The sequence below is a fragment of the Cupressus sempervirens genome, chromosome 11, assembly GCF_028749045.1.
Source record: "Cupressus sempervirens isolate cs-2001-9-10 chromosome 11, ASM2874904v1, whole genome shotgun sequence".
NCBI lineage: Eukaryota > Viridiplantae > Streptophyta > Pinopsida > Cupressales > Cupressaceae > Cupressus > Cupressus sempervirens.
The window spans coordinates 618984063-618998144 of record NC_143128.1 but is presented as its reverse complement, the minus strand read 5'-3'; the positions used below and the strand labels follow the sequence as shown (position 1 = coordinate 618998144).

At 36.1% G+C, this 14082-nt stretch overlaps 1 protein-coding gene across 3 annotated transcripts in view; it reads right to left on the bottom strand.

The window, feature by feature from the left end:
* LOC149531216 (ubinuclein-1-like) overlaps nt 1-14082 on the bottom strand; it is a 48916-nt gene that overhangs the window by 20353 nt on the left and 14481 nt on the right. For all 3 annotated transcript variants that reach the window (XM_089810196.1, XM_089810195.1, XM_089810197.1), the window contains 4 exons: nt 13767-13850; nt 6759-6884; nt 6400-6540; nt 6228-6275 (listed from right to left, as the gene is read on the bottom strand). In XM_089810196.1, the coding sequence (XP_089666322.1) occupies nt 6228-6275; nt 6400-6540; nt 6759-6884; nt 13767-13850 (399 nt within the window). The remainder of the gene's footprint in view (nt 1-6227; nt 6276-6399; nt 6541-6758; nt 6885-13766; nt 13851-14082) is intronic.

The window sequence follows — 14082 nt, the reverse complement described above, 5'->3', positions numbered from 1 at the left end:
CACCACTATCATTTAAATCTGATATTAATTATCAGTGTATGCATTAGAGGCATAGCATTATAATTGCTTTGGAAGATAATCATTCGCAAAGTTCATTACATGAAATAACATTCCTAAAAAATACTAACATAAAAAACCTCGGAAATTGTGTTGGAGTTGACTCTCTCAGGTTTGACAGTGACTCCAAAAAGGGCTGCTGTTGATAGTGGATCAAGTATATGTATCCTAATGCTATTCCAACTCTAGATCTCATTCAACAATGATCTAAATTGGGGTCACACCGTTACACCACTAAAACTAAACCTCCAGCTCATTGTGAGTGGACTGATATTATACGAACAGATCTGCTACAAAGTTCCAATTACGATATAGTACTGTTACACCAAGATGGCACCTTGATGCAACCTCCAATATTCAGACTTTAACACCTTACAAACAGTCTAATTACATGATTTTGGAAATGTAGCATGTTTGTAAAAAACATTCTCAATTTCACAGTTCTTAATGTCATGTTGTGAAATACTAATCAGAGGGCCCGAAAAAGCAGGATTTAATTCCCACACAGTAATAAGCATGTTAAGAAGAACTTGGAAGGTGGGGCCAGTGACGCACTTCAAAATTAAAAATGAAAGAGCTTTATAAAAGAAAAATGTGCATTATAAGTGTTTAAGCAGACCATCCCACTGAGGACGCCCATCCATCCTAGGAACATCCAAGGCATCCCCGACTGTCCCCAGTATGTACGGCCTTCTCTCAAAAAATTCTCAATGCCCCCATGTTTCCAAAACATTTCCTACAGATTCCAAAAAACAGGGACGGAGTGGGCACATCCCCTACCCGTCCCCAAGTCCTCAAAACATTTCCAGTATGGGGACAAAGGATTTTAGGCCGAGGACACAACCCAGGTAACCCAGGTTTTTTTCCATTTCATTAGCATTTATTACCATTTTCAGAAAACAAAATGGCATCTGCAAGTAGAGGCCCACATCTAGAGATCCCACTTGAAAAGATAGGAGCACCAAGAACAAAGGTACAAATGTTTGTCTGTAACTATTCCAAGATGGAAACCAAAGGAAGCATAAATTACCTTCAAATATCACATTGCATGGATCCCTTGCCAAGATGTAGTGCCATGTACATCTCACAACTTATGAGTTTAGCAAGAGGCAAATGATCACCTCGCATCTTATGAACTGAAGAATGCCAAAGAAAAGGAAGACAGCAAATGCATTGGCAAGCATGAGTAATGAAGCCTAAAAGCAAGATATGAGAGGCTCAACTTCTTCCATTGGGCCCAGTGCCAAGATTTAGAAAGTGTCGGCAGCCCTACTTCTAAATTATTGTGTCTCAATTATTAATGTCCAGAAAATGTCTGAAAATTATCAGAGGCTGGCTTGGTAAATCCTTGCATAACTCATCAATCATTCATGTCCGAAAATCCCAAGGATGGAAACTTGGCAAATCCTCCTAGTCAAATACAGCTTGTGTATACTAGAACTCCAAAAAGAGATCTATACAATGGATCTGAAACCATTTGGACCCTTAATTTTTCAGAATAAATCCTCCGACACAATGCACCTAATTTAAATCATTGTCATTGAACTCGGCAAGTCCTTCCATATCAGAGCCCAAACAGGTCCAAATGTTTCCTTCAAAAAATATTTATATATCATATTTATCTAAAACTTGCTGAGTATGTAGGAAACACCCCAACTCAGTGGTAACTAGTGAGCCTCTCATTTCGGAGGTTTTGGGATCGAGTTTACTTGAGCCCCATGTTGATCTCAGCTTAGGCCTTTTACCCCCCAAAAAAAATTGATGATTATGTACCAAGTTTTATTTTGCCAAGTCCAAGACGGCCTGAAAATAGCTGGCTGAATTGAGCAAAAGCCTGACTCTAATACTATAGATTTAAATTTTGGATGCACCACCATAGTATAATAATGTGAACCAACTTGGTTGTGGCTCCAATTCATTTTACATTAAGACATCATTGTCAATTTATTTAGATAGCTAGACATCATTGTCAATTTATTTAGATAGCTAACTTGAAGACCCTAAATTCGGACCACAACGAAGAATGCCACACCTAATGCAAAATCTGTTTCTAACAAAAGATTTCATTCTATTTTTTCCCACCAGCACTTCATTACACTTCATGTTTGAAAGAAGAGTAGCCAGATACACCTCTGCCCCTACCCAGGGGTGCATAAACCTGTATCCATATCGTATACAGCTACAATACAACATGGATACGCATCAGACACCGTACCCACGTGTCCAAAAAACCTTGATCTTCCAACTGTGCTGGATACTATGGGATTTGAATTTTTTTTATATTTGATGAAAATCATCACTAACTTTAATTTAAAAACTTCAATCATGTAATTTTATCAACTTTTTTGGTATGAATAAAATCTACACCAAACAAGGTACACAAATGAAACGAAATGATCCACCAACCAATTTTTTCCTGGTTATCTTCCGATGCAACTATACTATTTTTTTCATATTGCAAATTGTTAAATCAGCTTATAATTATGCATATACCAATTATATATCTATATTGCTTTTGAATTAATAAAAATCTCTTCCAATAACTTTAAAAAATTATAAAATATGCGATGAATTTTTTTATCAATGCCATATCTTGCCATATCCATATTGTGTCCATGCAACTTTGCTTTTGAGAAAAAATACAAATAAGATTAAAAAGTTGAAAGCTGGTTTTTGATGATTATAATTATGGATCTGAGAAAATGCCACTGCCAATCCCATTCAAGATACATGTCATAATCTGAATTTCAGTCATACACTTGTAAAATCATAACCCACTCAAAATCCAGTGTCTCCAATTACTATTAGACTATTGTAATGTTTCTTTAATGACCATCTTACTTACCCTTTAGTTTATTAGGTAGCTTCTATTTTCTTTTTTAGTTCATGATTGTTTCTTTTAGAAATATCATCTTTGTAAATCTATATAAGGAGTTTTCATCTCCTATATTTAATACAATATTGCAATGTTTCTTTTAATGGTCATCTTACTTAGTCTTTAGTTTATGAGGTAATTTCTATTTTCTTCTTTAGCTCACAAGTGTTTCTTTTAGAAACATTGTTTTTATAAATCTATACAAGGAGCTTTCATCTCCTCTGTTTAATACAATATCAATTTACCATTACAATGTATCAGAGCAGGTCAATGGGAATTCATAGCATTTGGCAAATAAGTCTCTTCTGAACTGGAAATTTTTTCCAAAAATTTGAGTTTTTAATTTTTGTAGATAAACATTTTTGGAGGTATTTCATGACAATTTTGTGGTTTTTCTTCACAATCTTTTGCTGAAAATTGCAAGTATGGTCAAGGACTTTGATTGTACAATTTCCTGGTTTGAGCAAAAATCTCTAATTTTTGAAGGTTGCATGTGAGTTGCATGTTGTTTGCATGTGCATTTTATGAGCTACATGTTGCTTGCATGTGCTGTTTTGTGAGTTGCATTTGTTGTTTACCATGCGAGATCTCGTGTTTAGCTGCATTAAGTTTTCTCTTATGGGTTTTCATTATTTTTTCCCTTCAAAAACTCTCTAGTGAGTTTAATAAAAAATTGTAAAAAATTGTAAAAACTCTCTTTTGATGGTAAAAAATTGTCACACAATCTAATCCAGAAACTGATGCACAAAACTCTCTAGTGAGTTTAATAAAAAAAAATTCTTTGAAAAAAAAATTTGGATAAAAAACATTTCCTCAAAAAATAGGTTTTGCTCCTGTCAAGGAGGGTTCTCTAGTGTTTAGAAAGGTTTTACCCTTTCTCTCCTTAAAAATGATGTTTTGTATGCTGATCCGTGTCTTAGATTTTGTGCCAACTTTTTGATTTGTTTTTTGATTTTATCCTCAAAAACCATTTCCGGATTCTATAATTGGTGAAGTTGTGTTGGATTGGTGGGTTTTTTTCTGATTTTTCTTTAAAAGAATTATTTGTAATCTTGGGTTTGGTAATTGTTTCCTCAAAAATTGTGATTTTCTGCAAAATCTTGTTCTAGGGCATTGTGTTCTAAAAAAAATTTGGAGGGTTTGTCAATTTTTCCTCAAAATTGTGGCAGTTGTTCTCCTTGTACATCTCTAGCTACAAGGTGGGGCAATTCAATTGTCCAACATCAAGTTGGATATTTTTCTTAGTTACTGAATTCGTGCCCGGGAGACCAGATTCAGATCCATATCCGGATTCGTGCCAGGATTCGTATGGATTTGGGCAGGATCCTTGTTTTGGACTGTGGACCTATCAAGATCCGCAAACTGCAATTCCAGACGAATCCAAAGTCCAAAACAAGGATCCTACACAAATCTACGTGGATCCTCACGAATCCCCAAGGACCCAAAAGCCAAACTTGGAATAAATATATGTACTCACGAATCGTAATGGGAAAAATAAAAATCATGAATCCATGAATCCGATTCACATGCCCGAATCAGATTCATATCCTAAATCGGTAACTTAGCATTTTTTGATGATTTCTAGTCACAAGTTTTGCAGATTCTAAGATGGTTAGTGACAGATTCATCTCACTGACAAAATCAATGGTATGCTCTTGCGCAGAGTATTCTGAATAAGAGGGCAGCCTTCTCTATTTTTTTTAAACAGATTTTAGCTACTTTTGGTCATTGACATTCTGCAGATCCAGGAAGGGTCTCGGCAGCAGCAGAATGTTTTGAAGAAATTTATGACCACAAGGCATATACAGTCTTTTGTAAATAGTTTGACGAAGACCATTAAGAGAGGGTATTAAACTATTGTAATATTTCTTTAATGGTCATCTGACTTAGCTATTAAATTGTTGTAATGTTTCTTTAATGGTCATCTTACTTAGTCTTTCGTTTATTGGGTGGTTTCTATTTTCTTCTTTAATTCATGATTGTTTCTTTTAGAAACATCATCTCTGCAAATCTATATAAGGAGCTTTCATCTCCTCTACACAATATAATATCGATTTTCCAAAACAAATATTCCTCTTGATTGAATCGCTCTTGATGTGGACCCAATCTACCATGAGTCCTCCAAAAAGAAAAGTTGTTTGACTTCATGTGTCTACTGATAACAAATTTTGCACAAGAGAACAAACTGTTTTCTGTAAAGTCCCAACTTCCATGGCAAACTTGATTCTAAATTTTTGCAACTTTATAACCGCTGCTGGAAACTTGACTTCAGATGTGTAGTGTACCAATTCAAAGATTTTGTGCTAAAGCGTTCTCCAAGGTTCAAATCTCTGTGAAGCCTTTCTGCTCACATGTCTTGTGTCTTCACTCGGTTGTTGAACCCAAAGGTTTGAAAAACTATGACGATGAGGTCCCCCATTTGTGCCTCCCTGGTTCATAGCTCCAAGTCAAAAGTGTTTAAATTGGAGCTGGAGGGCATGCCATGCCAGCATCACCAATCACATTAAAAACTTTAGCAGGCAGTATTCTTGAAAAAACAAAAGTTGCTGAAAATGAATCTGAAAAACCGACTGATCACATAAGCATTTAAAAATGTTAAGATGAAGTTCTAAGAAAATATTTATTTTCATAAAGTGGCTTCAAAATATTAACACCTCTTATCTTGTATAGAATGGAGCTTATACAGTGTACCTGATCTTGATTCAAAATCCCTGCTGCTAGTACTATTTATGGGGAATAGCATTAAGCTGCTATCATGCTCTTTTTATAATAATAATAAAGTTTTTCTTACAACTTCCTAACAATTCTATGGAATTCCAATTGCTCTGGTGCACGTGCTTCACCCGTCCCTCTATCTAGGCCTCCCTCCCAATGTATGGAGCAAATGAATCGATCATGTTTCCCCTACTATTTAAAATAAAGGGCACCACACCAGATTGAAATGCTTCCACATCGTTGATCTGTCACTTCACCCTACCCATAGAACCGGGGCCTTCTTTTATTGGACTATCAGTATTAGTCATAAAGAAAAGGACACATGATAATATCAAGTCCTTTATATAAATAAATGAAATGACTGTTTTCCAATATTTTTAACAAAAGTTTAAATTTTGAAACTTGTAAACATTCTCCAACAACAATAGCCTGTTAAAACTTGTGGAGACAAACATGTGTTGGTAGTTCTTTACAAAGTTCATTTCCTAAAAGTCAAAGGATATGTGTATTAGAAGTAGCAAAACATTCAAAACATCCACAATAGTCTAAAGCAAACATGGCAGTTAAGAGTTTCACATACCTCTATATACAATTTCTTGATTTGAGGACCTTTGTGTTCATCCATACCCTGTTGTACGCGAAAACAAAAATGGAAAGCAACTCAATGATTTGAATCAAGAGCAACAAATACTGCACACATGAATATCACTTCAGTATTTATCTCAAGACAACAAATGGAGAAAATGCAGTACCTCGACATACTGATCATAAAGATTGCAAATTGCATCCTCTGTAGCATTATCCCACTTATAACTTCCATTTGGTTTTCCTTTCTCGCCAATGCATAATGCACCTTGAAAATCATCCATTAAACCTTCTTTCTGCCCACCATCCTAATAAGACATTATGACAAAAAGTTAGAGACTCTTGGTTCTACTCACATGTGTTCAATGAAAATTCAAAAATCCAGTTATAAATGCCAGTGCTACCATTTAAACTACTCACAAAAAAGTATTAACTAAAATTAGAGATAGTTTTGTTAACGGGAAAAACTGAAAAAAAATTATAAATAACAATATAAAAACTTGTATTGTGCAACAATTTAAATCACCTGTGCTTGCAAAGAAGAAACCTGCATTTGGACCATTTTAGTTACTTCCCTTTTGATATCCTGAATTCTACCTTCTTTCTCTTGTTTGGCTGAAATACCAGACTCAACCATTTCCTTCAAGTTCCTCTGCATGGTTTAAAAAAATAATAATCACATTATCTATCCCCACAGTAGCCATTTGTAAAGCAAGCAATATATGAGAAGTAATGAATGCTATGGAGGAAAATCTGCAACAACTTGTGTATCCTATTAGACGTGATAAATTCAATGGTGTTTATTATTTTTAATATTTTCAATAAGATTTTGTACAAGGCTATGCCGAATCATGTTCAGGAGATTTTTCAAAATACTCATTGCCAAAAGAGCACGGGTCATAGGTCTCAAAAGCAGGGAATATAGAAGCATGTTATAAGGAAAAAGGGTAAAAACAGAGGATTCCAAAGAATCTGTGAAAATTAAGAAGCATAAAAGCACGGCAGCAAATTAAATCTAAATAGGTGCTCAGAGTGATTCATAAAAGAGTCCAAACATGATCAAATGGGCTCGTGAAATATTGAAGCTGTGAAAGAGGTACTAAAACCCATACAGAAAAGGCCTATCATTGATAGTGGTGAACAGAATGGAATGCAATATGAACTCAAACTGATAACCATGAAACTAGTCCTCTGCAAAGAGATGTCCAGCTTGTAACCTTAGAGACCTTTTCAAGCTTTAGACTTGATCTACCAGAATAGACATCAGTACACCATAAATAACTACCAGAGCTGAGTCCTCTGACACACATGCAAGCTGGTAAAGGTAACGCCATTCAGAGAGCATTATATCTCAGAAGAAACTTGAAAAAGATGTCATAAATCTGAGAGGGCTGGTAGACATCTGGAAGTTACTTAAAATAAAAGTTGTCAGAAGAAATGCAGCTGCCACAGGGCCATCCCAGTCAATAACATTCACATGAACTTGGATTGTAATGAATAAATATTGGGGTTGGACTTCCATATTAGTTATATTTCAAGGTCTATGGCAAATGCTAATAAACTGCATTTGTTATGAACACTTTGGTATATATACTGAAAACAAGTACCAAGAAAAATAGTTTGTAAAGCCTGTAACAAGCAAAATTAGACTGTAGTAAAGCATATGACTTGCAGCTTCCAAATACACAACACAAAAGAGAAGTTATTTGTTTTGGGTATGCTGTCAATCAAGAATTGTTCAAAAGAGGACTTTGCGATTTATCGATTCTCCAATTTGTTTCTGATTATCACTACCAAATAAATTGCATACTAAGCACAATATTCAAATAATATTGACAAACATAAAGCCATTTTTTACTTCAGCTCATATGTTTTGCAAGGTGTTGGTTCTGATAAAATAAAGAAGTAAAGCATGATGAGGTAGCAGAGACTCTTGAATAAATGCATTATTCTAACAGTCATGGTCAGTATGATTCCTTGTATCTGATCAATTTCTTTCATAGCTGTTTTTTTGCTTGTTCAGGATTTGTATGTGTAAATCTTAATTTTGAGTGTACAAGTGTGTCCATTGAGCTCATTCTTGAATATTCAGGCTTTCTACTGTTACAGGCATGCATGTGCAGTAACAGGATTCAGAACTATTTTCTTATCTGTACCAAAGAAAAGGAACCATGCATTGCTGAGGGTGAAACTTTCTGCTGGTGTGCCAAATTGAGATAACCATTTATTTGGCTAGAAATTGAACTCAAAGATGCTTCCAAAAAGTGGTAATCATAATATTTGTAGTAATATTTGTTTTTCTACCTCGCCCTGAAAAAACACAGCAGTCTATAGTACCTGGTCTTTTGTTGAGTGGACTTCATGGCTGCAGTGCTGCCATGTCGTAAGGTGCAGATTTTTCAAGAAGAAATTAAAGATTTATGTTCTTTCATATATTTTGATAAAGGACTGTGAAAGAACAAAATTCCACAAGATGATAATTTTTCTCAGCCTAAAAAAGCTAGTTTTTAGAAAGGGAGTAGAGCTCCAACATGCCCACAATTAAGAATCAATCTTAGTATGTGATTAAAAAGATAATAGAGAAATCCCTAAGAAAGCTTACTAAAACGGTTAAAAAAGAGTACCAAGAACTTTCGGAAAAAATGTTATCTCAAGCACCCTCACTTCATCTTCTTGAAGACGATGTTCCCCACAATGATGAGTTGGAAAAAGTAAGAAGGCATGCAGATCCTAGTGAAGATTGGGAACCACCACAAGAGGAATGGATGAGGCTCTTTCTGAAAAAGAGGAACATCTAATTGTATAGGAGGTGAATGCACTTAAAAGAAAGGAGCACATCTTAACTCTCAAGTTATGAAAAACTTATTTTTTAATCCCAAGAGAAAGTGATTAAAAAGACAATTGAACTTGAATTATCCCCACTACATATCTATGTGGAACACGTTTTGAGTCTACATGGACAAACCTCACTAAAATTTTGGTTCAGACCACCCGGATCGGTGTGATGTGGTAGTGCCATCATTCTCAAGAAAAGCACAATCAACGGTTTTATGCAGTTCATTAAAAAACATCATACTCAAATCTCCTTTGCATTTTAGCACCTCAAAATGATCATTTCTAAGCAAAGGAATAAGAGGCAACAAATCAACGGTTTTATGCAGTTCATTAAAAAACATCATACTCAAATCTCCTTTGCATTTTAGCACCTCAAAATGATCATCTCTAAGCAAAGGAACAAGAGGCAACAAATGAAAGAGATGAAACAGAGACCTTCACATCAATACTTAAATTTTGGTGCCAAAAGCTTCCCAAGGGCTAGAGCATATTGAATACCTATATGCAGCAATTTAATAATATATCTTTCCCTTGTATATTCTCTGATTGACACTTTCCCTTGAGGATGCCAAAAGATGGAGACTAAATGATTCACCTCACCCATTCATCACATTGTTTAATGCTATTTCTTGAGATACAAAGAATGCATTTCACATAAAGATGCAGAGTAACAGGGGGTTAGGGTTTGAGAGATCCAATTGTTCTGGATTTGAAGGAAGATCAAATGCAGACAAGAGAACTGTTCCACAGAAGGGAGAACCATTATCCTTGAATCTGTCAGAGGATGTTGAAGACAATATTAGCCTATGGCAAAAATTGGCTGCCATTGGAAGATTTGTGGGAGATGGTTTCAAAGGAGATTCATTAAACAATGGGCATCTTCTCACTGGAGTTTGCAAACTGTCATTAAATATATTCCTAAGAGTTATTTTGTGGTCATATTTGCAGAAGATGAACCTAGGAATAAAGTTTTATCTCAACAAAATTAGTTTTTAGAGGGAATCCCGCTGTCTCTACAGCCATGGCATCCTTATTTTGATCCCACCCCATGGCTGTGTAGAATAATCCAATCTGGATTAGGCTTTATAATATCCCGGTATAATATTGGGCAGACTTGTCTAGAGAAGATAGGGTGATCGTTAGGCATGTTGCTGGATATGGGTGAGCAAATTATTGAAGGCGATTCCTACTTTATGCGAGGTTAAAGTTGGCCACAGTCAAGAGGTTACCATCAAAAATGTGGTTGCATTCTGCAGATCACAAGTGGTTGAAAGAAGTTGAAGTGGAAGAATTGCCCATGGCGTGTGAGAGATGTGTTTTGCTTAACCACTCTTCAGATCAATGCAGAATTTTTGGAGCAAAGTTCAAAAACCGTGGAGGAAGAAAGAAAATATAGCAGAAACACAGGTTCCTCAAAACCTTTTGTTGTCTTCTGCAGTTCATGAAGATGTTCATAAGAATGAAAAAGAAGTAGAAAGTCCCATTGCAGACACCTCTACATCTGATCTAGATTTGAAGAATTCAAAATCTGGGGAGATCGGGCAAATAACAGATTTGAGATAGTCATTCATAAGGGGATATCTGATACAGATAAAAAATTTAAGACGATTCCTACTTATATGCGATGTTAAAGTTGGCTGCAGTCAAGAGGTTCCCATCAAAAATGTGGTTGCATTCTGCAGACCGCAAGTGGTTGCAAGAAGTTGAAGTGAAAAATTTGCCTGTGGCGTGTGAGAGATGTGGTTTACTTAACCACACTTCAGATCAATGCTGAATTTTTGGAGCAAAGTTCAAAAACAGTGGAGGAAGAAAGAAAATATAGCAGAAACACAAGCTTCCTCAAAACCTTTTATTGCCTTCTGCGGTTCAGAAGGACGTTCATAAGAATTAAAAAGAAGTAGTAAGTCCCATTGCAGATGCCTCTACATTTGATCCAGATTTGAGTTAGTTATTCATAAGGGGATATCTGATACGGATATAGAATATGGACTTGGATCAGAAGAGGATTTCTCCCCAGATTATGAACTGGATAATATTGATCCTCAGAGTATTAGTCAATCTGCTAATATCCTATTAGACAAAGGTAAAGGATCCTGCAGTAGGAGGAGCTACAAACAGATTAGAGAGGACAAAGCAAAGGAGAAGGGTACCATCAGTGTATTGGAATATATGAAGAAGACCAAGGGAGGTAAGGCCTGCCTTGGAGGCAAATGAAGTTTACTTCATGGAATGTCAGGGGCCTTTCAGCTCCTGATAAAAAGTGCTTGGTCAAATGTGATTCTTTTGCAGGAGGACAAGTTGAATCTGGAAAAAGCTCTAAGCTTTCTTCACAACTCAGGTAAATGGGAAGGCTGCTCTCAGGAATCTAGAGGTCCTGCAGGGTGATTGAGTATCATGTGGAATCCTTGATCTGTTAAAATTTCCTTGTTAGAGAAATCAAACCATTGGATGTTCTACAATGTGGAGGTCCTTTGGAAAACATTTCATTTCCCTTGATGAATGTATATGATCCTAGACTCCTGCTGATTGTGAAGACCTTGTATGGAAAGAGATCACAGACAAAGCAGAAAAATGTGGTAAAGATTGGATTGTCATTGCTGAGGATTTTATATTACTATTGATCACAGAGATCAGCAAAGCGGTATCTGCAGACCGAATAAAAGTATGGAGGATTTTGTGGAATTTGTAGCAGAAAACAACCCTTTTTATGTGGCTCCCAAGAATAGAATATCACGTGGACAAATAGAAGAAAGGATTTCACTAAAATCTCAAAGCATTTGGACAGGTTTCTGGTTGGTGTCAGGTGTCTAGATGACAGTTTTGGTTTGGAATCTTCAATTTTTCCCTATTCCTTATCAGATCACTTTCCTATTCAGCTTTCTATGGATAGATAGAGGTTCCTCTCAGGTGAAAGGACACTTCATATTTCAAATGTGGTGGCCAGAAAAAGAATTCAAAAACTTAGACTGACTTCTATTATGGTTCTATCCGTTTTTGCTTTATCAAAAGCCATCATTTCCTGAAGAATGGGATAAAAACCTGGAATAGGGCATCCTTTGGTAATAATTTGTGGACAAGCTCAAAGTAGAAGAGTTGAGAATTCTCAATGCGAACAACCTAGGATAATCAGTAGTATGTCAAGATTCTTCAGTAAAAGTATGGTTTATTGGGAATAGGTAAAGGAAGAAGATTTGATCTCAAGGGTCAGGTACAATGACATTATTCTATGAAGCAGTGTGAAGTGTTGGGTTGCACTGCTCAAATCGTCCTCTCTAGAAGCTGACTTTTTGAGGATATGATTCATTTAGAGATCCGCAGTACCTAGACAAACTGGAGAATTGAAATGGTATCCAGATTATTGGCAGAAATATCAAATGTCTCCCAGTCATTATAATACTTGTAGAAACTAGATTTTAAAAGAGATTTGGGCAGGAGCCTTCTTGGTTCAAGGGACAGGATACATATGGAGACTTTGTGTGTACTTTTTAGAGGTGATCTGGATCGATCTGGACATCAAGTACTTGATACAGAAGGAGAGAATGGCAAGTGTGATGAGGTGCAATCTTATCCCAAGATGGAAAGAGGGCAGTGTTTGTAGATCAGACTAAATTAGCATCTGATTTGAACAGTTTTTAGGAAACTTTGAGTTTTTATGAAAACATTTAGATCTCTGGGTGGTTATGAAAGGGCAGGGGAGGTGATTTCATTTTTAGACAGCTTGGAGAAGAGTTGAGCTGGTTTGCAGAATGGGTCACTATTTTGGCCTTAGTTGTCTGTGCAGAGAGGAGACTTTGAAGGAACAATGTGAAAGGTTGATCGACGTTGACAGGGACAAGCTGTGATCAGGGGGCTCATGGAGATTGTGCTAAGCAGTGACAAGCATTAACGCAATGGTTTCATCTACAATGCTGTGCTCACCCTCTTAGTCAACACCCTTGCCTCCAAGCAAAACTGTGTTCAGCTTAGCGGGTATCATCAGATATATGGATGCTGACGCAGTAGGCAATGCGGTTATGGAGTTAAGAAGGAGTGGGCTAGTGCCCTGGGGGTTTACTTTTACCCAACAGTTAAACATATCTGATGTGGATGGAGAATCTGATGATGAGGATGAGGAGAGGTAAAGGCTGAAAGAGGAGAAGAAGAGACTGGAAAACATCATGAGTGAGGTATGGGAGGTCTATCGGATTGGAGTCATCAATCGAGACATGGGTCCCTTTCGAAGGATGATGAATGCAGAGGAAAATTGGAAGTCAGAAGAAGGGTGGTAACTATGGGAGATCGTTTGGCCACTATATTGCACATCATCTAACCTTTCTTGGCGTGGATTGTGTTTGTATATGGCTTGGGTGGTAGGTTTTCATAGGTATCTGTGCTGCTTTATTTGGGTGGTCTAGTAGATAGGTGTATTGCTGGCTGGATCTAGATCTAGATCAAGATTTTTAGGAGTTCGTAACGGGCAATCCAATGGGTAAGATTGGATTGTCCAGAAATGGCAGCTTTTACATGTAAATAATTCATATTTTAAATTTTTCAATAAAATGAGATATCCCAGTAAAGATAGCACTTACTTTAAAAGAAAAAATATATATATATATATATACTCTTGATTTGACATTTCAATTTGGTATCACATTAGACCTTAAACTCAATAAACACAAAAAGATTCTACCTATCAAAAACAGAGGGGGTAAATGTGCACCTTAAGTGTTTTGAGCCGCATAACATGGCCCAAAATGCTCATGAGACGACCAACTACTTCATCTGATATTTTTCCGTGTTTTGCCTGCATAGTCAAAGAAGTAAAAGTTAAACTTTTCCATTCATTAATTCTTATAAAAAAAGCATAGAGATCCATTTTCCTCAAATCTGTGATGAGCCTATTATAATCTAAAATTTTGTAATGTCCACAATTTTTAAAGTGACAATTAATTAAATTGATTTTTATTAAGTTGTCAAAAGATACACATGTTCAAAATGATAACTTAAAATTAATTATTTTAATTAAATAAAAAAAT